This window comes from Gossypium raimondii, chromosome 9 (assembly GCF_025698545.1).
Source record: "Gossypium raimondii isolate GPD5lz chromosome 9, ASM2569854v1, whole genome shotgun sequence".
NCBI classification, from domain to species: domain Eukaryota; kingdom Viridiplantae; phylum Streptophyta; class Magnoliopsida; order Malvales; family Malvaceae; genus Gossypium; species Gossypium raimondii.
Genome location: NC_068573.1, coordinates 1,275,701 through 1,299,364, shown reverse-complemented (window position 1 = coordinate 1,299,364; position 23,664 = coordinate 1,275,701). Strand labels below are relative to the sequence as shown.

The window sequence follows — 23,664 nt, the reverse complement described above, 5'->3', positions numbered from 1 at the left end:
AAATGGCTAACCCATACTCATTATAATCCTGCTTATATTATTTAAAAAAATCTATTTCTATTATTTTAATTAATATTTAATAATTTATTATTGGTTAAAAATTATATATAATTATGTAAATTTTTTAATATTTACATTATAATAATATTATATATTAATATATATTTATAAATTACATATTTTTATTATTCAAACTCAATTTTTGTATTTAAGGTACTTCAAATTTGGAACCAGGTTGGAGCTTGCACTTTACCCGACACTAGTTTAGCCCTTAGTTTCCCCAATCGGCAAGCCGCTTATAATAAGGGCAAACATTTGACCAGAGGAATGCATATTCAAATCAAATTCAATGGATTTGTTTGAATAACACGACTTAAACAGCTTAAACCTTCTCTTTCCCGAGAAAGATCACAGTTGTTCATTTGATTATCGATGGCGGTAAATTCAACCCAAATGCTATAGAAATCGAGAATCTTCAAAGTGCTGATCCCATGGAGGAAGGTGATAAAAGCACTGGTGTTGGTGGAGAAACCTCTACGAGGGTTTCAGCGGGTTCAACATCTTGGTTATGTGCTAGCCGCCAAAGATTCACCATCGAACTCAGGCCTGGTGAAACCACGATAGTTTCTTGGAAGAGGCTTATCAAAGATGCCCAGGACACGTCTCCTCATTTGACTGCCCCAAACACTGAGGATTCTCTGGTGAGAGTTTGCGGTCCAAGCCTATCTTGCTAAATTGCTTGTTTTTACTTCTATATCTTTATTTTCTAGGATTGGATTTTGGACTTTATTGAAATTAACTTTGCAGGAATGGAATGTGATTATTAATTCTTATGGTAAATTTAATTATATGGGTTGGCTTTGGAGCAAAGTGTTATAGGTAAATGTATGGTTCTTTGAAATTAAAACTGCTTTGAATCCAATTAATTTTGACTTAACCACACTCCTTATTGCTTGACATTCAACAAAAAAAGAAGCAGCAATGCGACTACCTATATTTCAGTATGAAATCTGATTAATACTAATTGTGTTAGGATTCCTTGCAACCATTGGCTTCTTTGTTGTCGGAACTAAAAGGATGTAAATTCCCCTAACTGTCCATGCTTTAGTGGCTAAATGCTAATTCTTTATACCTAATAGGTTGATAGATTTAGTTAGTTGGTTTCTTGTTGTGGGTCGTCCATGAAAATATTACCTATGGCATCTTTTTAAACATAAGTCAGATTAATCTTGTATTTGTAGTGTTTACTGTTTTGAACTAAAACAGAATAATTGCTTAGGTTTCCTTTACCCAAAATAATTTTGGCAGATAACACTATTACAATCCGCTTCATGATCTAGAATGTTCTCTCTGCCTGGCTTAGCTGTAAAAGGCATTTGCATTCCTGAGTGGGCCTTTGTGGTTCTATAGGGTTTTATGATGATTTCTCCAACTACATTTTTTCAAATAGAAACAGTTATACTATACAAATCTATTTGTGATTCTTTGGTTTTTGGATGGGCAATGAGGTAGTATTTTAGATGAAGATCCTGTTTCATTTTAAAATTGCTGCAAATGAACCCACTTAAATGTTAAAATTTGAACAAAATACTGAGTGCTTTCGTGTTACAATTTAGCCACTAGTGGTTCACTTGATGTTTGTAAACTTTAGGATGCCATGTAGGGTAAAGCTAAGTTAGCCAGTTATAACTATTCAATGTGGTAAGCGTGAATCTGGGCATGATCCTTTTTCCTTAATCTTATTTAAGACCGCTTTATATTATGAGCAATAATTTCTAATTAATACTTGCTTTTGTGTCCTTGGACATAAAAAAGAAAGAGGAAGAGGCAATACCCCTCTAACTTGTTTCGTGATCTTAAGACATTGGACAAATGATTTGATAACCACATCTTCCTGTGTAGATCACTTAATTGCTACAACTTGTTCTCTATTGCATATATTTCTTAGACTCCATTTTAAAATTCAAACTCTTGTCCTTTGTTTCTTTGGTTATCTAAGACTAGTTTAACTAGATTGGTCAAGTACTGATGATTTGGGATGTAGTTTTTCCATAAATGACTAACCAAGCTGGAATTGAAGTTTGATACCTTATCAAATGCTTTAGAGTGCCAAAAGATTTAGTCTCAAAGGTTGCTGTGAATCTTTGACTTTTAAGGATGTGTTTGTGTCATAGAAAATGACTTAACAGAAAATGTTTTCTTTCTATATTGTCCTGCGTTTGTTTGATTGAAAGCAATTTGATCAACGAAAAATGACTTACAGGTCAATAGAAAATAAGTTTTTTTTCTTTCTAAAATTGACTTACCTTTTTTTAAAGCGCAAGTCATTTTTCGAAAAAGAGCTAGTTTATTAGTAATTTTATTTTTATATAAAATTAACTTAAATCAAGTTTAATATTATCATATTAATAATAAAATTTTAATTTTAATTTTAAAAAATATTATAATATTCAATATTATTAAACATATATATTTAATCATTTATATTCAATAATATAAGGGAAATTATTTGGTACTGCAAGTGAAGTTTTAGACTCCACAAGTATGGTAAGGGGGTTGACAAATGTCCTTTAGGGGTACAGTAAAATATTTAAAATAAATATTTTAAAAAAGAGACACATGTCAGTTTTTAAGACTTGTGGAATAAAAAATGCATTGCCAATATACCAAATATTCATCTATATAATAAATTGTTAATATAATTTATTAAATTTAATATTAGATTTTATCTTAATAATAAATTTTAACAATAATCATTTTAAATTTTAAATAATATTATCAATATATTATTTGAGAATACTTATATTAATATTTTAATAATAAATATATTATAACTTACAAATGTTTTATAGTTTAAAATATGAATATTTTGATTACATAAAATGAGTGTTCGTTTAAATTATGCTTAGTTTCATTTATCCTTCCAACTCGATGTGTCATTATCTACTCCAATATATGTAATTTAAATTAAAACTTAATTAGGAATTGTTTATTATGAAGTTTATATAAGATATTAATTATTATAAGATATTATCTTATTATAAAATAAAATTTGATTGTCAAAAGGACATGCTACTATAATATTTTGTAATAAATATATTTATGTTGTGTTTGTTTCATTAAAGAGCAACTTTTAGAAAAAGTTCTTAGAAAATTTTGCCAAATAATGAAAAATATTTTACACAGAATCATCTAAAATCTAAAAAATATTACCCTTTTTAGGAAATCAATTTATTTTTCAGAAATCATTTTACGGAAGTTGTTTTCAATGAAACGGCTTCAATCCATTATTTTATAATAATTTTTACGGAAATTGGATTTGGTACTTGCCTTTGTACCAAAAATATCAGCACATCTTGCTAAATGTAGGTCGAACATTTTGTTATGATTCAATTGGGTTTTGTTTCTTGTTTGTAATTTTGCAAGTATAGCTTGGTTAATATCTTAGCAATAGTACTAAATCATTGCATTCCCGCGTTTTTCATCTATTTAATGATCGCTAAAAATGTTCATTTGTCCATTGTCACGCAGGATGAATGTTGTCGAGATGACAAGTCAACAAGTAAACAAAATGGATTACTTGTAAAGTTTGATAAATTGGAATGCACGTGAGTTTTTTCCTTATCTAAGTCATTCTTCTTTATTTACTTTTCATTTTTACATTGTTGGGATGCTCCAAGAAAATGATATTTTTTTTTTTGATTTTCTAATATAAAGCATGGTTGATAAGCAATATGCCAATTTTGAAAGATTCTTTATTTTTTAATGGCTTAAACAACAAAATGGTACTTAAACTATACTAGTTTTCTTAAATTGGTACCTAAACTTTTTTTTTTTGGTCAGAACTGGTACCTAAACTATTAAACCGTTACCCATTTTACCTCAATTGTTAGTCCCATTAGAAAAAAAATTTAGCCAATCATAACTTGCCGCGTAGACCTTTTCCACATTGAATGGGAGAAATCATTTTACGGCTCCTCTCTGTTAGCTTATTCCTAGTGGAATTGAGCAACTCTTGTACCTTTTCCACATTGAAACTGAGAGAAATCATCACAAATCCCCTGAGCTACTCCTTCAAGTCATTTGTGTGTCTGTTGACCACATCGAGTGTCTTCCTCACGTCCCCTATTGACTCTTCGAGATTGATCACTTGTTCTTTTACAGCTGACAATATGTCTTTCAATAGGATTGGTTTTCTGTCCCCTCAATGGGTCTTCCTTGGCTCACTTTGATCAGCTTCTTTCGACATCTCTAATGGTGTTTTCGCAACCTTAGCTTGGATACCAACTGTCACAGGGTTAGACTTTTAGTCTCATAATCCGTGCGGCCTTAAACGATTCTTTTGCTTCAAACACGCCTAACTCAACCTAACCCTCACAAAGTAAAGATTCTCGTAGAATTCCTACAAGACATCAATTTATATAGCGGAAACAACTCGAGCTAAAAAAAATGCTCAAAGAACAGAATAGCCACAAAAAAATAATGTACGAAAGTTGTTTAAGTAAATGTTCTCAATTTAGTATTCACTACTAAAGAATGAAATACAATGGATGAATTACAACTGAATGGGGGACTCTTTATTTATAGTAGAGCTCCTTCAAATCCAACGGTCTAGTTAAATTTACATCTAAGAATGAGATGAAGTCTATCCCTACAATTAATAGATTTACAATATTATATAATCAAATCACGTCTAATTTTATCAAATATTATTTTTTTCAATCTTTTAAAATTAGTTTCCCTATTTACCGAGGTAGTCTAATTTTTCATATCTGTTTCATTGGGTCACCCAGTCTTTAAATAGACAGGCTTTTTCATCAGTTCTTTGAATCGAGTTAATTCTCGTGGGTCAAATAAGCCTTATCTAACCAATAGGCTTCCATGGGACCTATTTGTGCCATGATCATGGTCTTCAAACTATAGGCCTTGAAACTTGAACATAGAAATATTGTTGATTTGAGATGATCTTTAAATATAACTATGATAATTGAGGAAGGATAAGATGGTTGATATGGTTGATTTGTATAGTTTTTTTGAGCATATTTGGATAACCTAATTGGTAATGCCACAACATGACTACACCATCCTTGTTGGTATTAGATAATAAAGCTACACAAGTTGATTTTTAAGTTTGTCTTTTTGAGAATTCAACTCTAAGATGGATGAAGTGTTGAAAGTAAAAAAAATGTATAAGAAGTAACTATAGGAAAAAATGTAAAACTTTAGAAAAGAAATATGAGGTGACTTGGGTTTGAAGGCCCAAAATATTGAATCCAATTGAAATATTTTATATTATATTCTTTTTCAAAATTATTTATAATTGATGATAATTAAAAAGAAATGTAATAGAGAAATGTTTTTGTAAAAACTAAAATTAGTATAATGTATTTATTATCACATATATATATTCAAACCAATTATTGTAATCATATATATTATATATTCAAGCATATATATAAGATGAGCCCTGCACTCACCTCTCGGATCCTTTTGTCGCGTATCCTCTAGTTGAGTTCAAATCAATTTACGAGTCAAATGTCTAGATACGTACTTGTCGGACACCCATACTCCAATTTGAGCTACATAGGTTTAAAGAGAGATTGAAGGTTCCGTTAGAATTTTTTAAAATGTTTTGAGATATGAATTAATAAAATAATCATATTTATTGTGTTTTGACTTTAAAAAGAAAAAAAAATGAAGATTCAAGAGGTCAAAACTGGTTTTTTTTTATCTAGAGTTGAGCGCATTAAAGCAATCAGCTCTTTGAAATAGCCTTGCCTGGGAGGCTGTGAAGCAATTTTAATTACTTTGGCTACGCCTAAGTGCTTAGGCTTTAATGTCACAGCTTGCCATGTCTGGCTTGTGAGGTTTAGTTTCTCTTCTTCTATTTTTTTAAAGGAATTATTTAGAACTGGCTTTGGTACCATGTTGAGAACTAGGAATAGTAGGAGAAAAAAGTGTGTTGAGGAAGGGAATGAAAGAGCATTTTTGAGAGAATAAAGCTTTTTTCTTTTCCTTATTTTTGTTAATTACAATAGCCTAAAAATAAGAAACTATACAAAGCAGGATATTAGGCCCTAATAAAGGGTGTTATTACAAAAATGCAAGAACTAGTCCTAAATTATCTCTACCAACCACTAGTCAATAAATTAGTAGTAATGTATTTATACCAATCATTGATCAACATAATTACTCCTAAATATATTTACTACATCCCTTGATTTCCACATAAACCATGTTTTCCAATATGAGCTATTATATCGTCATATAATTACAGATTTGTGATGCATACTTGTTTTTGTTTGCTTATTTTTAATAGTTATTCATACCATACTTTTTGTTTGAGAAAATAATTTATTAATTTTATTGTTGATTTGACTCTTTTAATTGTATATTGATTTGGTCCAGAAATGAAATAGTTTTGTCAGTGGCTCAACCATCAAGAAAACGAAGTAAAAATATGGCTGAAGCTCAAGGAGAGAAAGTTGGTGATCACGAACCTAGTAAGCATGTGAAAGTAGAACAGGGGAGGCTAAATTTTGTTGCAACAAATGCAGTGCCTAGAGAACAATCTTTTGTTCTCTTGCAGAACTTAGATGCTAATAGTGAACATGATAAAAAATTGCTTGATCTCTTTAGTACTTCTGTAAGCTCTATTAGAACAACTACTAATATTGGAACTAAGTTTGAGCATTCTTCATGCATAGGAGTCTCAAATAAAGATGCTTCTATATCTCCATCAAATTCAGAGGATGTTGATAAGTATAGGAGAGTAACCGTCCATTCCAACAATTTAGAGAATAATACAAACTCTCTAGCTACAAATCAGAAGTATGTGGAAAAAAAGCCTTGTAAAAAACTTGAGTCTCCTGTCAGAAAATTGATGATTGAAAATGACGTGGAAGGAATTTCCACGAAGGTAGAGCAGAGGGAGAAATCATGCGGTGAACTGCCAGATCTTAATCTTCCTGTTTATCCAATGCAGTCAGAGGTAAGCAACTATATCTCCAAATTTCATAAAGAATATTTAGGATTTGGTCTTATTTTGTGAATTGTCACATTTAATGGCCATGTGTAAATTCATTGTTTAGGATATTTGTGAATGAAATGCCTTTGTTTTTGTTGAAATTAGAGAAAAATACTCTAATGTATTAAGGAAAAACTCTCTCAAAAGCATGTATTTCTTAGAAATATGTACATCTATATATACATGAAGCATTTAATCAATTAAGGAAAGAATATCTCTAATTAGCGTTTCTAAAAATCAGGTGTAATATCTAAAGATATGCTATTCAATGTTATCAAATAATCAAAGGTTCTCAACATTCTCCCCTCAAGTTGGTGCATATATATCTTGCATGCCCAACTTGTAAAGAAGATTATAATAAGTCTTATAGTTGAGCCTTTTAGTAAAAACATCAGCCAATTATTTTTCGGATGCTAAATAAAATAGACTTAAGGCACTGTTGACTACTTTTTTCTTGATAAAATGACGATCTATTTTGATGTGCTTGGTTTTATCGCGCTGCATTGGATTTTGATCTATGCTGTGGCTTCTTTATTGTCATGGTACAAGGTTGATCCATTTTCATTTAACAAATTTAGCTCCTCCAATACCTTTTCCAGTCATAAAAGCTCACAAACACCTTGAGTCATGCCTCTATATTCAGCCTCTGCACTTGATCGAGCCACAACACTTTGTTTCTTGCTCTTATAAGTGATTAAGTTCCCTCCCACAAGTGTACAATTACCCATTATAGACCTTTTGTCATCGTGAGCCAGCCCAATCTGCATCTGTAAATATTTCTATCTTGAGATGACTATTTTTGGAGAAGAGTATCTTTGCCCGGTGTAGACTTCAAATAGCACAAAACTCGCAATAATGCCTGCATATGGGCTTCGCGAGGATCATGCATAAATTGGCTTATCAAACTAACTGCATAGGCTATATCAAGTCGAGTATGAGCGAGATAAATCAATCGTCCGATGATTCTTTGATATCTTCTTTTATCCACCATTTCACTAATTCCTGCTTGTAACCTGTGATTACTCTCAATAGGTGATTCTGTTGGTTTGCAACCTAACATGGCAGTCTTTGTTAGAAGATCTAAGACATACTTTCTTTAGGAAATAAAGATTCCCTCTTTCGATCTAGCCACTTCTATTTTGAGGAAATATTGTAACTTTCCCAAGTCTTTGGTTTCGAATTCCTGAGCCAATTGTTTCTTAATCCGAGCAATTTCTTCTCTGCCATCTCTAGTCATAATTATGTCATCAATATAAACTATAAGAAGAGTAATCTTACCCTTGTAATGTTCTATAAAGAGGGTATGATCCAAACAACACCATAGCCTTACTAAATCTGTCAAATCAGGTTTTGGGAGATTGCTTTAGTCCATATAGGGTCTTTTTCAGTCTACATACCTTTCCTTTAGTGTTCTTATCCTTGAATCCTGGAGGAACTTTCATGTGATGACATCTTCTTTCTTGCTTTTTCAGTTTACTCACATGATAGTGAAAAGTCAAGGCATAAAGTAGATTGTAAGATGGCGTCTTTTTTCTTGCTTTTCTTAGTGTATGTTCTTAAATCAAGTCTATCCAACAATCCTCCACTAGTCTTCTCTTGAACCTAAGTCTCTGTTGGAACTAAATTCTACCTCAGAAAGGTAACAAAATAGGGTGTATCTTTCATTTTCAATAACCTCTCCCTGAAGAGATGGTTGTGATGAAGAAAAGTAAGGTTCATTCTCACGAAATGTTACATCCATATTTACATAATACTTTCTAGATGGTAGATGATAACATTTGTAACCCTTTTGTGTGGGAGATTATCCAATGAAAACACATTTGATTGCTCGAGGATCCAGTTTGCTCCTATGTCAAAGATGAATGAAGCAAACACAACCAAAGGCCTTCGGTGAAATTGGATAATCTGTCTTGCCCTATAAGGTTTCAATGAGACTTTTAAAATCAAGGACTCGAAGAGGCATCATATTAATGAGATAAGTAGCAACCAAAATCGCATCCCCCTAGTGAGGCTTTGAGAGGTTCATAGTGAACATAAGTGATCTAACAACCTCCAAAAGATGTTGATTTTTTCTTTTGGCAACATCATTCTGAGCACTTGTATCTGGACAACTGGTCTAATCCAAAATCCCATATGATTCTATATAATCATTAAAGTTATACTCGATTCCATTATCATTTTGCAAAATTTTAACCTTAGCATTAAACTGAGTAGTAATTAATTTATAAAAAGAACGAAAATATGAGAAAACATCACTTTTGGACTTTAATAAAAATACCAATGTAATCCGAGTGCAACAGTCAATAAATGTAACAAACTAACGATTACTAGATAAAGAAGGCGAGTAGGGCCCCAAACATCCGAATAAATAATCTTAAAAGAAACAATACTTCTATTATTACGTAAAGGATAGCTATTTGTTGTATGCTTAGCAAACTTACAGGCATCACAAATTAAAAAGTCTAACTGAGTTCTTGAAAACAAAGTAGGAAACATCTTGGCAAGAACAATAAATGATGGATGTCTTAACCGCCTATGTCACTGAATTATCTCTTGATTGACACCTTTATTGTCTCCAACTAAGGCTTGAGACATATTGGGCGATCGATCTAGAAGATATAAATCATTACACAATCTACCATTGCCAATCGTCTTCCCTGTTTGGAGGTCCTGAAAGACACGGTAATTAGGAAAGAATTTTTAAGTTTACAATTTAAGACTTTAGTGATAGTACTAACAGATAAGAGGTTAACTGGAAATTTAGGAATATGAAAGATAGAGGATAAAGTGAGATTAGGAGTACAAACAATAGAACCTGTTCTAGAGATGAAGGTAAGGGAGCCATCGACTATTCGCATGCTATCTTTATATAGACACGTAGTATAGTTTAACTAGCTTTTGTTTGACCCTGTCATGTCTATTCGCACCGGAATCAATAATCCAAGATTTAGAAGTAGATGGAGTATTTAAAACAGTACTTGATTTCGAATGATTAGACTTACCAATCGAGGTAGAGTCCAATTGAGACAAGGGGCGTTGGAGATGTTGAATCTCGTCCGAGGTAAAACTCCCAGTAGAAGTGGACTTGTCCTCTGTTGTCACAGAGTCTGACAAATGTGCCTGAGGTCGAGTATTATCCCCTTGTTTTCTACCACAACCTCAAGTGGGGTGACCATACAACTTTTAGCACGGATCTTTAGTGTGCCAAGGCTTACTACAGTAATCACACGTCAAGTGATCCTTGTTAAACTTACCACCCGATGGACCATCCTGATTAGGAATGAGACCAACTTTCTCAAAAGATGGATTATAAAGTATAACAACACGATGACTCTCCTCTTATTGTTCATAGGAGTATGCCTCATGGAGAGAAGGAAAAGGAGTTTTGCCAAGAACTTAAACTCGAATCTAATCATACTCAGTATTCAACCCAACCAAGCAATAAAAAACGCGCTCTTTTTCCACCATCTTCTGAAATTTTTCGGCATTATCGGTGCAAGACGCCTGAAAATCTTGGTAATAATCAAGTTCTTGCCACAACACACTTAATTTAACAAAATATTGAGAAGATATTAGCTCCCCTGTTTTGTATCGTGGACCTTATTACAAATCTCAAAAATTTGTGCATTATTTTCAACACGAGTGTAGGTGAGAGTAGCAGAATTCAAAAATTTTTTGCAACATCAACACGCATGGGTCTTCTGGTCTCCAGAGTTTGGGGTTTCGCTGGCGAGTGTATTTCGACTCCAATGGTACGGGCGGAGAGAGAAAAAAATAAGGCTAGGGTGGAAAGTACCAATTTTGTGTTTTATAAAATTTTTGGAACAAATTTTAAAATCAGAAAAAAAATCACAAAAATCTGATAAAAAAACTGATACCATGATGAAATTAGAGATAAATACTCTAATGTATTGAGGAAAAACTCTCTAAAAATTACGTACTTATTAGAAATATGTACAACTATATATACATGAAGCATTGAATCAATTAGGAATATATCCAATTTGTATCTCTAAAATCGGCTGTAATATCTAAAGATATGCTATTCAGTGCTATCAAATAATCAAAGATTTTCAACAGTTTTGATATAATTGATTCCTATTTAGAATTTGAAATTAAATTATTATAATTAGCTTTCATAGTTAGAATCCTTATTCTCATTCCATAGATTCATGTATCTATATCCTACCATAGTCTGTAATAGTGGGCTTTCGCATTGTCTTAGTGTTGATGCTCAACTCTTAACTAAATGTATATTAACTGAAAATTTAGCTATATCAGGTTAATCACAACTTTCAAGTTTTGGAATAATATTTCTATATGTAATATTATAGATCAAGTACAAAAAAATTAGTAAAAGTCATCTTAGCAAGCTGAAACTTACTCGGACTTGATAGCAATTAAATTGATCTATGAGCACTTAGCAAGTCATGCTCGAGTAGGATGTGAGCAGATTAACTTACATGCTTAGAAATGTAGATAATTTATTGTCGTTTCTTTTGATTTTAAAGTTATATCTGATGATAGATTCAAACCTCCTGTGTTTTTCTATCAGATTAGAAACATACATGACATGGGATTTTTCTAATGTCTGGCTAATGTACATGTGATTACATAACATGACTTGTGGAAAAAGAAATTAGAAAGTAATAGTGACTGGAAAATTACTCATACACAATTGATAGCTGTCTTCTTTCTCCAAACCATTGATGGTGGAAATGATAAGCTTTTGAAGTTGGACAAGGTAACAATTTATATGTATCAAGTTCTTGTTTGCTGAGTGGTTCCATGTTTCTTCTATTCTTTTAATTTTTATGTAAACAAGAACAGGACATCTAAGCAGTAGCTCTTTAATTAAGGAGCCAAATGTTAGCATGCATGAACTTTTGCAATAACCTAACTAATAGTGTTTTGGTTTAAATTGTCTCAAATATTGGTAGAACCCATGGATAGAAGATTTCCAAGTTCAAAAAATTGTTAAGCAATACTAATTGGCTTTTATACATGAAGGGGTAGAACGTTGTTGCCTTTTGGGGCCAAAATTGTTACTGCTATAATTTTTTAATAATTGAGCTGAGAAAGAATGTTGATGAACTAACTTCTGAATGTTAACTTCTTTCTAATGTATAAAGGTTGGTACATTTTACTTCTTGTCCTGGCAATTGTGTTTTTCATCTTTGTTGTTTCAAAGTTGTATAATGATTTGCATGTGCTTAGACTAATTAAGGTGATCTTATATTCAAAATTGCCAGAAAAGTCACTCTTTGCAGTCAAAAGATGTTTCTAATTTGAGGACAAAAGGAATAATGCTTGAAAGGGCAATGAGAGAGTTGGAGAAAGTTGTTGCAGAATGTGAGTTGTGTGGTTACTTTTGTATGTTCAATTTCTTGCTTACAAAGAAGTTTAAGATGTGTTCTCTATAACTTGCTACTGTCTACTCAATATTTGTAACAGCAAGACTATCAACTATGGAAGTTCAGGATATTGATGCTTCATCTACCACTATCAAAAGAAGGTTGCCTTGTGAAGTGAAGCAGAAGCTTGCTAAAGTTGCTAGACTAGCAGTAAGAATAAAATATATCATCCGTTCAACTATTCTTTAGCTCCTTTGACGAGGAAGGGTTTCACTTCTTGCTAAAAGCTATGATTACGTTCTAAATCATATTCTATGGTAATTTCAGCGCTCAAGCCAAGGGAAAATATCCAAGGAGTTAATTAACAACCTTATGAATATTCTCGGACATTCGGTGCAATTGAGAACATTGAAGGTATGAGCTTAGTCACACAAATTTGGAATTAGTGAACAGGAGCCCACTGCATCAAAATCTGGACAGTAAAACCTATTAGCCTAGTGCATAACATTTGATAGAAGTAAAATTTAATCAAATTTGACTATGGTGCCTTAAGGCCATATGAGCATGATTGGGATGCATGTATTTGATTATAGACCTATTATTTTTATATAAATGTATTTTTGTTTGTGTTTATGCACTTGCATTATGATTTGCTAGTATATTTTCCCTTAAATTTCTTTTTGTGTTACATTATTTATTCATTCTTTACATGAGGAAATAATTTAAAATTAGTTGTGAAGTCAAACCGTGTGCCTAGGTTCTAAGATGCAGTGCAATAGAGGAAAAGAACTTTAAACCCCTCTAGACTAGAGGTCTTTTCTAGGGCAGCTTGCTTTTTGTTGATAAGCGTTTGCCTTGAAAGGCAAAAGGCACAGAAAAGGCATGCATTAATTGAGTTCTTTTCCATGAAGCATGGGCATTGCTTCCTCTCACATCTGTTTCTGGTATGCATTGCATCTTGGGAAGATGTTGCTAAAACGAAGTATCCAATAATAAGATGTAAAGGAGTGGGAAAAAATGCTTATAATGCCGTATCAGGCTTTGGCCTTGACTCATCTTATGGTGCATTCTCCGGTGGAAAAGCACTTTCAAGCTAAAAGTGCTTCTCCACCGTAGAAGAAATGAAGAATAATTAGCTTTTGGAGTCAAAAGTGAAGTCAAAAAGTGTATTTTCAACCAAAAAGCTGGAATTTAGGTGCTTTTGGCTTTTGCGTTTGAAAGTGAAACTTATAAAAATATCTTTATTTATATTAACTATTTAAAAAGTATATAAAAAATTAGATTATTTTATATTTTATATTAAATTATATTAAATTATTTAAATCTTATTTATTATTATATTTAATTTTTAAAGTATTTTATATACCATTAGTTTTAGAAATAATTTATATTAATTACTTAAAAAGTATTTAAACTTTATATTTCATGTATCATTATATTAAATTATTTAAATACCATATAACTTAACAAATTTTTTACTTTCTACTATCATGTTTGAAAAGGACATTTTAACCTTCCATCACAATTTTTGGTAGCAATGGAGAGCACTAAAAATTAATAAACTACACTTTTCTACAACACTTTTCTACCACTCTTGAAAAACACTTTTGAAAAGCACTTTTCAACCGCAACAGCAATGAAGAACTAACCCTCAATCTATGTAGATGAAACCCATATTAGAAAGTTAAATATTGGGTTGAAAGATAATGCAATAAAAGGTACACAGGTGTATGGCCGCTGCTGTCTATTTCATTGTAAAAAGGGAGAAACTAGGTACTAGGGTTGAACACCAAGTTTGGTTAATTGGGCTTTTATTTGGAAAGTTTAGAATTTATTGGGTACAATCTGCTGGCCTATAAAGGTTTGGGCTAGATTAATTTGATTTATATGCAATCCAATAGCACATATTTCCATGATAATAATACCAAATAAGGAAGTTATGATAATAAAAATTTTCCACTGCATTTTTTATATAGATATGCATATGTATGCGTGCTTGTGTGTAAACACATATTAAGGCTTTTTAGTGCTTATTGTTCATGATATCCATATATATAATAGGTATACATATTTGTTTCTATTTTGAGGGTTTTGATATAGATATCATGGTAAATAAATAGATTTGCATATGGCAGAAGACTCCCACTAGAATCTTCTAGAGTCTTGAAATAAAAGTTTGAATTACTTGTATCCAAGCTGTAAACGAAATGCATGGAGTTCTCTTTTGTATGTATGATGCAGTACACATTCATTGTCATGTCAGTATCCACATCTTGTAATTCTTTTTCCTATGCTGTAGCTTCTCTTATGTTTTCTTCAATAATGTTTCCTTCAATGAAAAAGAAATGATATATTAGTGTGTCATTTCAAGAACTAGGAAAGTGTTACATTGCCATGTATAAATTCTTCTTGGTGATGGAAGTGGGAGAACTTATAGCTAGAGTTTTATGATTTGTAATAATGTTTGATCTTTATAACACTATATACATAATTATGTCGACTTTTAACTTTTGCCGATTAGAAAAACTTATATACTGCAAGGTTTTAGGTATAAACCGTGTTCTCTCTCTGTCTAACAATTAAGATGGTTGCATGTTCATAACTAGGTTCATTATGTTTTAATTATGTACTTGCATACTAACCTTCTTTTTGCCCCTGCCTCAATCGATTGTTTGGATTCAGAGGAACTTAAAAGAGATGATTTTAATGGGACTCTCGGCAAAGCAAGAAAAAGCTTCTAGATTTGAACAGATCAAATTGGAGGTCATTGAAATGATCAAATCGCAGGTTTCCTCGAAAATCACTTTGAGCAATATGCAAATTAGTTCTAGGTGCTTAATTTCTTTCAATAGAAGTTCTCTTTTTGATTTCTTGGTTCCATATTGGTGTTTCAATAACTTTTGGCCTCTTTCTATCTTCATTGGTATTTTATATCATGAAAGATATGGATACTATCACTTTGATCACCAGCATCATACATTTTTCTTTCTCATAAGAAACAACACTTATACCAACATATAGGCTGGAACTTTGATCTCCATCTTATGTTGTGAGAATAATGTGATACAAACATTTATGGTTGCAAATTGTTATCTTGTCACTTATGTTAGAAATGCATTCTCATGCTAATATATTATTTAGTATATGTGCATATTCGGTGGAAAGTGATGATAATATTTTAGTTCTTTGCTTATTAACTGCATTGCTTCCCAGGCATCTATGCTAGGAGATGTACCAACTTGTGACATACAAGAAGTGGTTGGTTATGAAGAAAAAGTAGCCCTTAAAAAACAATACAGCATGGATAACGTCATTGAGGATAAAATTTGTGATCTTTATGACTTGTACACTCAGGTGCTTTTATCAACTAACTATTCATGTTCTCTGTATTATAAATAATTTTATTAGGTCACTAAGTTCTTTACGTTATTAATGGTTGTAGGGGATAGATGAAGACAAAGGTCCGCAAATCAGAAAGTTATATGTCGAGGTATTCATTGCTCCTATGAAATTTGGTTGCAGTCATTTGATCCAATTTATTTGTTTTTCTTTTATGAATGAACTGCCTCGATATATCCTAAGCATTGGCTTATTCTTTGTTGATAATTAAGTGCAAGCATAAGGTGTAGCATTATCAATCTTTGACCTAATTTGTGAAACATTGGTCTCGAGCCTTTTGACTTGGTTGTTATCCTGTCTCTCTGTTCTCCTTTTTAGTTCAAACTATTAAGGTGCTTTGAGCTGCCAAATTTTTAACTAGTAGTAGAAAATAGGTTAGGTAAGGTGACTATTTGTTTGTATTGTGATAGACATAATCTTAGAGATTGATAGACATGATTTTAGGAGTAGAGTTTAAAAAATTTGTATAATATAGGCTGTAATCTTATTCTTTCCTTTTTAGTATAGTTTATGATAGTATAAAATCCCATTCAAGGTTGAAGGAAGAATCAAGCTGAATTTTTAGAACTTCAACCTCCTCTTATTTGGCCTTTCCCTTTCTTTCTGCTCCTTTTCTGTTTCAGCATTCTCTCGCTACAGCCTCTACATTTTCTTCTCACCATTTTGTTTCTCTCAAGGCACATGGTATTAGAGCCTATCTGATCTCACTGCCCCTGTATTGGAAAGCCCTTCCACTGTCGAGTTGTTCAGCTGAATTCTGTCGACAGAAGCTGCGCGTGCAAACCACACACACTGCTACAAGGAATCTTCCTTTTCCCACTCACCGACGCGTGAGCACTATTTTGACCACCACTTTTTCGTCGGCTCTTTCTAATGTCTTGCCCTATAATTTCAACTCAAGTAAGACCCTCAATTTGTTATTCTGCCCCTTTTGAATTTGGGCATTTCTTGTTCCTCCCAACATGGTTGAAATCTCAGATTCTCTCAAACCTCTCTTTTATTTTTTGGTTAACTTGTTAATACTACTGTCAAATTACAAGATAGTAATAACTATGCTTCTTGGGCTGCTTTTGTTGAATTCTGGTTTATGGGGCAAGGGGGTAAAAGGATCATTTAGAAAATGGTGCTAGTAAAATTACTGAGAAAAAAAGAGATGCTTGGCTCAAAATTGATGCACAACTATGTAGTCTATTGTGGCATTCACTTGAGCCAAAGCTACTTGGTTTTAGTCTTCTAAAACGTGTTATAAAATTTTGGCTAAGGCCGACATTTTATACACCAATGGTATTCAGCGAATTTATAAAGTTGTTTTGAGCCTTGTTCATCTGCAACAAAATCAGCAGGATACTGATAGTATTTGGGTCAAGTTGAAACTTTGAAGGACAAATTTAATGTTCTTATGCCTCTTTTTGAAGATGTTCCTGATCAGGGACAATAGAGATTTTTTATGGTAATTGCTTTGATAGGACTATGACCAGATCTAGTCTCTGTCTCAGATTAGATTCTTGCTAGCCCAATTATTCTTAATCTTGAAGATGTGAGTACTCGTTTACTTCATATCTCATCAAACCAAGCCCAAGTCGTGGAAAACTCCTCTATGTTAGCCATATAGAAAACTAGCTAGCAAGGATATAATATAAGAGGAAAAGGCAGAGGATTCTAGCCCACTGCATTTATTGTGACGAAAGTTGTCACATGTGACACTTGTTGGGCTTTACATGGGCGATCTTCTTGCAATAATTGGCTTGCTGCTCATATAGTGTAGGTTCAAAGAGATGAACTTTTTTCTGCTACCAACCTCCCATGCACAAGGGTCCAAATCAGTCACATTATTTGGATCAAATTATTATGAGTGAAGAAGAGAGAGGAAGAAAGAAAACAGCTGCTGTTGCAGCTCTACTGTTGGCTGTAACAGCCGTGAAAAAGAAAGAAAAATAAGGAGAAGTAAAGAAGAGAGAAATAGATAAAGACTTGTGTGAAAATATTACTTGTCAATTTACATCAAGTTACATAGCCTATTTATAATAAAAACTAGATACAAAAATAAGGAAAGTCTAAGATATGATATGATATGATATGATATGATATGCCTAATGTTATGCTAATTAACCTAGAATCATGACATAATTATGCAAGATATCACAACATCACAACAGAAACAATAGTTTTCCACCATGGTTTCTGTTGCTCAACCAAGTAATTCTTTTGCTTGCTTAACTTTGTCTTTCTCAAATGGACCTTAAATACTTGACTTAGGTGCTTTTGATCATAACTTTGGTTCTCTTGTTTTATAGTTGTTTTTCTGTCGGCTCTTTTTGAGGGGGTCTATCTGTATCCGCTCCGAACCCGTAACGGATAGTAATTGTAACATCCTAATTTGAATATTATTCGAATACACAAAATCCAAATTGAATATCTGTAGATATCTAAATTTGTAATGTGAATTGTCATCCCTATCATCACCTTAATGTTATGCCTTTACCGTGACTATATCCAATCTGTCCATTCCTAAGATTATTACTGTAACAAAGGCAGAGCTTGGATGACAACAAGTTATGGAGGAAATAAATACTCTTCATGCTAATCATTGGGATCTTGTTACCTTATCATTGGGTAAAATTGCAGTTGGCTGTCTATTGGTTTACAGAGTTATCGGTTCTGATTAGATGATAGAGTGGCTAAAGGTGCAGCTGGTTGCAAAAGGGTTTACACAGATTCTTGGTCTTGATTATGAGAGATTTTTTCTTCAATTGCCAAAATTGCCTCGGTTCGAATCCTAATCTCTCTTGCTGCAATGAATCATCGGATTATTTATCAGCTGATATTAGGAATGCATTTCTCCATTGTGAATTAACTAAAGAAATCTATATGGAGCAACCACCAGGTATTGTTGCTCAAGGGGAGTATGGGTTTAGCTTTTTTGCTGCAAAAATCTTTTAATGGTCTAAAACAATCCCCAAGAGCAGTTCAACATTGTTATGCAAGAATTTGGGATGAAAAGAAGTGAAGCAGATCATTCAGTCTTTTACTGTCATACTGGCTACGACAAGTGCATCTATTAAGTAGTATATGTGGATGATATTGCTATTATAAGAGATGATCATGAAGGCATTACCCAACTCAAGTAACATCTTTTCAGTCATTAGTAGCTACTAACCTTGGTACTTGATTCGTACCTCATGAAGAACTTATGATTAATAATATATCAAACTCTTAGGGAGCTCCTAATGAGTACATTAGACTTGTAAGGAAGTCTTAAATCTTTGTAATTGAAATGAAACTTTGGCTTACTCTTTCTACTCCCAGTAGTCTTAAATAGAGGTTACATAGGAAATTAAAATTAAGAACTTTGAATTGTAATAAAAATAATTACTAAAATAAATCCTTCTAATTATACTACTGAAAATGAGGTTATTTGTCTTCTTTTCCATCTTTGGTGCCTTTGACTTCTTGTGGCCCATGTCCCTTTTGTTCGTTTACAGAGGCATCCATAACATTCTTATTTAGTTTGAGACCATTAAGAATTTCAAAATTATGTTATGTTCGTTTATTTAAAATTATTTGTGTTTGTGTCCATTTGTTTAAATTGAATGAACTTGTTATTGAAAATTAGATGAACATGTTCACAAACATTTAAAAATTGATTATGATTAATAAAAAAGAGAATACAAGTAAACATATATCTTATTTTTAGATATAAACTAATAAAATATAAATATTAATAATTATATTATAAATACATTAAACAAAAAGTTATTAATTATAACGTACTGATCATTAAATGCACTATTCATTCAAAGCCCTACTGTTAAGTTCTAACGAGTTTGTTTTCAACTTGTTTGTCCTCTTGACTCTGGCCTGGAGTTTTGATTTGTTTTACTTTTCCTTTGGTCTTAAATGTTTTGTTGTATGTGTGTCCTATCACATTGAAAGAAATCAATAAAACTTTTCTATCTTGAAGTAAGGAACTTTTAATTGAAGCCGTATGGACCTAGATGTTGGTAGTTGCTTATTATGCTTAAAATTTGGAACTCAAAATTCTGCTAGTAGTTGACTAGAGAATTTTAGTTCATTTTATTCTTCCAACTGTAATTAGATAGGAAATAAGCCACTTCTTTATTTCTTTAAGGTTCTCTTGCCCCTTTGTTGATTACCAATCAAATAAGCAATTAGTAGAAGTTTTCATCAACATTATTGAACTTTATATTGAGATGGAGGGGCATTGAAAATGGCCTATGTCTTAATGGAATATCACATCTGTTAGTAACTTTGCCACAAATTAAAATTAATCTCATAAATAAGGCGCAACCTATAATTCACCATTTGTTGATTACCAATTAAATAAGCAATTAGTGGAGGTTCATCAAAATTATCGAAATTTATATCGAGTTGGAGGGGTATTGAAAAATGGCTATCTTAATGGAATATCACTTCAGTTAGTAACTTTGCCACAGATTAAAATTGATCTCATAAATAAGGTGCAACCTATAATTCATCATAACAATATGTTCACTCTTTTCCTTGCTTCTATTTTACTACTTTTGTTGCCAGGTTTACCAACTGAGCTAGTTGGCACCTTTATATTAACCATGAAGCGCCAACATGGTAAACCTTGCAACAAAAGTACACCTCAACACGTACACTCTGCCGACACGGTTGGATACATACCGGACATGCCTTAACACGTTGGAATTCTTTTTTCAAATTGGACACGGTCAAGACGCGTGTGTAAAAGGGACACTGCTGGACACGGGTATAGTGATTTTTATTTTCCTGAAAGTATGTTTCAGAAACGAAAAAAGAAGAGAAGAAAGACAATGGAAGAAGGAAAGGCAGGGAAGAAGAAAAACCTTAAAAGGGAAAAAAGTGTGGAGAAATGAAAAGGGGGGCATGGGGAATAAGGAACTTTGGGAACCGAGAACTGAAAAAAGTAAAGTTTAAAAATTGTGGGCCCATTATTTATAATTATTAAAGTAAACAAATGTTATGATAATAATACATATAATATTTGTTTACTTAATTTAATTTTTGTATAAAAAGATTAATTTTGATTATAAATTAATAAACATATTAATATTTTTATTTGAAATGAAACATTATAATGTTAAAATATTTTTTATTGCTGTGTCTTGCCATACCCGTATCCTAATTTTTTTAAAATTTGTCGTGTCACTGTGTTCGTATCGTGTATTACATGTCCATGTCCATGTCCGTGCTCCATAGTATATTAATGACGTTCTTTTCTTTCATTGGGTCATTTTATTTATACTCTATATATGTCATCCAGCTTGCAGAATTGTGGCCAAATGGGATCATGGACAAACATGGTATAAAAAGCGCAATTTGTAGGGCAAAGGAACGTAGAAGGGCATTGTGTGAACATGATAAGGTATGCACATGTTTTGTATTTATTGCTCAATATTAATCTTTAGTTCAATCCTGCATTATAATTTGGTATCATTAGATATTGAAAAGAGGAGATGAGGATCAAATGCATTAATTTAATTTTTTTAGTTCAAAACTAGGAGTAAATAAATAGATACTGGATATAAAGTATTATGTTTTAATGAATGGAGGCCTTCGTCTTGATGGGGTAGGCTGTCAAAGGACTATATTTAAATCATTTATTTGCAGGTTCCGATCTTTGATAAAGAAGGTTGGGATGAAGGGGATATACTGGGCCAGATTATAGCCTTTATGATACTAATTTCTAGTTACCCTCTTATGGTCATAGATACTTCACAAGGAGTTGACCACCTCATGTGGGTAATAAGCAAGAATAAATAGCAAACCTAGGTTTTGATATTGTGTTAAGTATCTAACCTAGAACCAATAGGCTCTAAAGGTCTAACTTGAGATCATAGGAAATTTATGATTTAAGAGATGTGGGATAACACCACTTAACAAGCATAGTGGAATTTCCAATTGAAAATTTATGAAATGATTTTACTGGCGGTTGTTCCCACTAAATCAAATCTAGAAAACTACACAGGCAAATGTTTTATTATGATTGATGCTCTCTTTCTCCTCCATTGAACCGTGGAAAAACTAAAGTAACTTCTCTCTAGTTAATAGATATCAATAAAATTTGTAATTCCTGCAAGAAATTTGAACGGGAGTGCTGTGAAATACATACATTAAATGGATTTTAGATGCAATATTCAGTGCTCGAATTTTTTGTCCCTGATTCAATGAATAGAATGTGCCATTCTCTCATATGTTGGTGTTGGACTAAAATGCAGCATTGCACAGCATGCCTTTGAAATGTATAATTAACATCCTGTATAGAGTTTAATCACGAGAATCATATGATGCTGCAGTCTATTTATGGTTTGATTTTCTGCATTTTCAGTTCAATCAGTTTTTTGCTTATACTAGCATATTTGAGTCCTGTAGAGAATTTTATTGGTAAAAGTACCATGGAGGCCTACATACTAGGAGTCAGATTGCATTTTTCTATCTCTACTAAAAAGATGAGCAACTTAGTCCTTGTACGTTAATCGAAGAGCAAACCGATCATTTTTGTTAAAAGTTTCATCCATTTGTGCTCTTAAAAACTGATGTGATTGACGGAATAACCAGATAGTGACATATGTTGTGCCATGTATACCTCATGTTGATGTACAGGGACTAGTTTTAAACAGTAGAAATGGATGAACTTTTTAACAAAAGAACTAATTTGCTCTATAACCTAATGTACAAAAATTAATTTGCTCATTTTTTAGTAAAGGGGACAAAATGCAATTTAATTCCTAGTAAGGGGCCTCCATGATACTTCTACTAATTTTATCTACTCAGAAAAATCATGATGTAGCAGTCTACTTAAGATTTGGTTTGCTGCATTTTAGTCCTAGCAGCTACATTTAGTAACATAGAATGTCGTTCCTTTTATTCTAAAATTGAAAATTGTTGTAAATGTTTGGATGTGGTTATTGTTAAGGTTAGAGAGGACAGGAGAAAGAAGTCGGCACAGAAAATGAAGACCGGTGTTGTAGAAGCTTGTTCAGTTTCTCAATTGCAGGCTGAGCAAGAGAATCAAGCTTCTGCGTCTAGTGGTCACGTATTAGCTTTGCCTTGTATGACAATTTATTGTAAAGAAACCCTGGACCAGCACCTTGCTGCACCACTTGACAGTTGCAGTGTGCCACCAAATTCGAGCCTGGATATTTCTGAAGAAGAGAAGAATGAGAAAATGACTATCCCAATGCTGAAAAAGCAAATGAAGCACAAGAATAGAGTGAAGAAATTATCCATGAAACTGGAAAAGGGATCTCATAAGTCTCATAAGCAGGCTATTAGACATCCAGATGGTGCGAGTCATGAATTGGCTGCCCCCCCAAGCTGTGGACATCCTGTTTGATTTGGCTATTTTCAACTTAAATTTCACAACATGGAGAGTGAGGCGATGTAAAATTGCAAATTTGCATGTATAATTTTAGGGGATCAGCTGAATTTTGGTAAAAATATCATGGAGGTTATTGTATTAGGAGTCAAATTGCATTTTACTCTTTTTACTAAAAAAATGAGCAAATTAATTTATGTGCGTTAGATCAAGAGCAAATTAGTTTTTCCTATTAAAAATTTTATCCGTTTCTAACAGTAATAACCAAATAGCTACATATGACTTGTCACATGTATCTCATATTGACGTACAAGGACTAATTTTTAATGGTAGATATTGATGAAATTTTTAATAGAATGATTAGTTTGCTTTTGGTTTAACGAATAAAGATTAATTTATTTATTTTTTGAGTAGAGAAAGTAAAATGCAATCTAACATGTAGTCCATGACCTCTATGGTACTTTTACGCTGAATTACAGTTTGTGAAGCTGTGTTTCTGCTGTTTTTGACTTAACAATCATTTCATCATGGAGAAGATAAGT

At 32.5% G+C, this 23,664-nt stretch overlaps 1 protein-coding gene across 6 annotated transcripts; it reads left to right on the top strand.

Annotated features, from left to right (window-relative positions):
* The first annotated feature begins 236 nt into the window (after positions 1 to 236).
* On the top strand, positions 237 to 23,328 carry LOC105798062 (ubinuclein-1). Of its 6 annotated transcripts, none has more exons than XM_012627957.2 (12): positions 237 to 701; positions 3,532 to 3,608; positions 6,409 to 6,503; positions 6,711 to 6,991; positions 12,280 to 12,379; positions 12,482 to 12,591; positions 12,709 to 12,795; positions 15,064 to 15,168; positions 15,595 to 15,735; positions 15,824 to 15,871; positions 21,068 to 21,169; positions 22,721 to 23,328. In XM_012627957.2, exons 1-12 carry the CDS (start codon positions 492 to 494, stop codon positions 23,138 to 23,140), a joined length of 1,776 nt encoding a protein of 591 aa, XP_012483411.1. In that variant the 5' UTR covers positions 237 to 491; the 3' UTR covers positions 23,141 to 23,328. The 6 variants fall into 6 exon arrangements, with proteins under 6 accessions (XP_012483411.1, XP_012483410.1, XP_052476732.1 ...); XM_012627956.2 differs by having other exon boundaries at positions 6,708 to 6,991; XM_052620772.1 differs by adding an exon at positions 16,458 to 16,680 and having other exon boundaries at positions 6,409 to 6,991; positions 22,726 to 22,864.
* Positions 23,329 to 23,664: the final 336 nt, after the last annotated feature.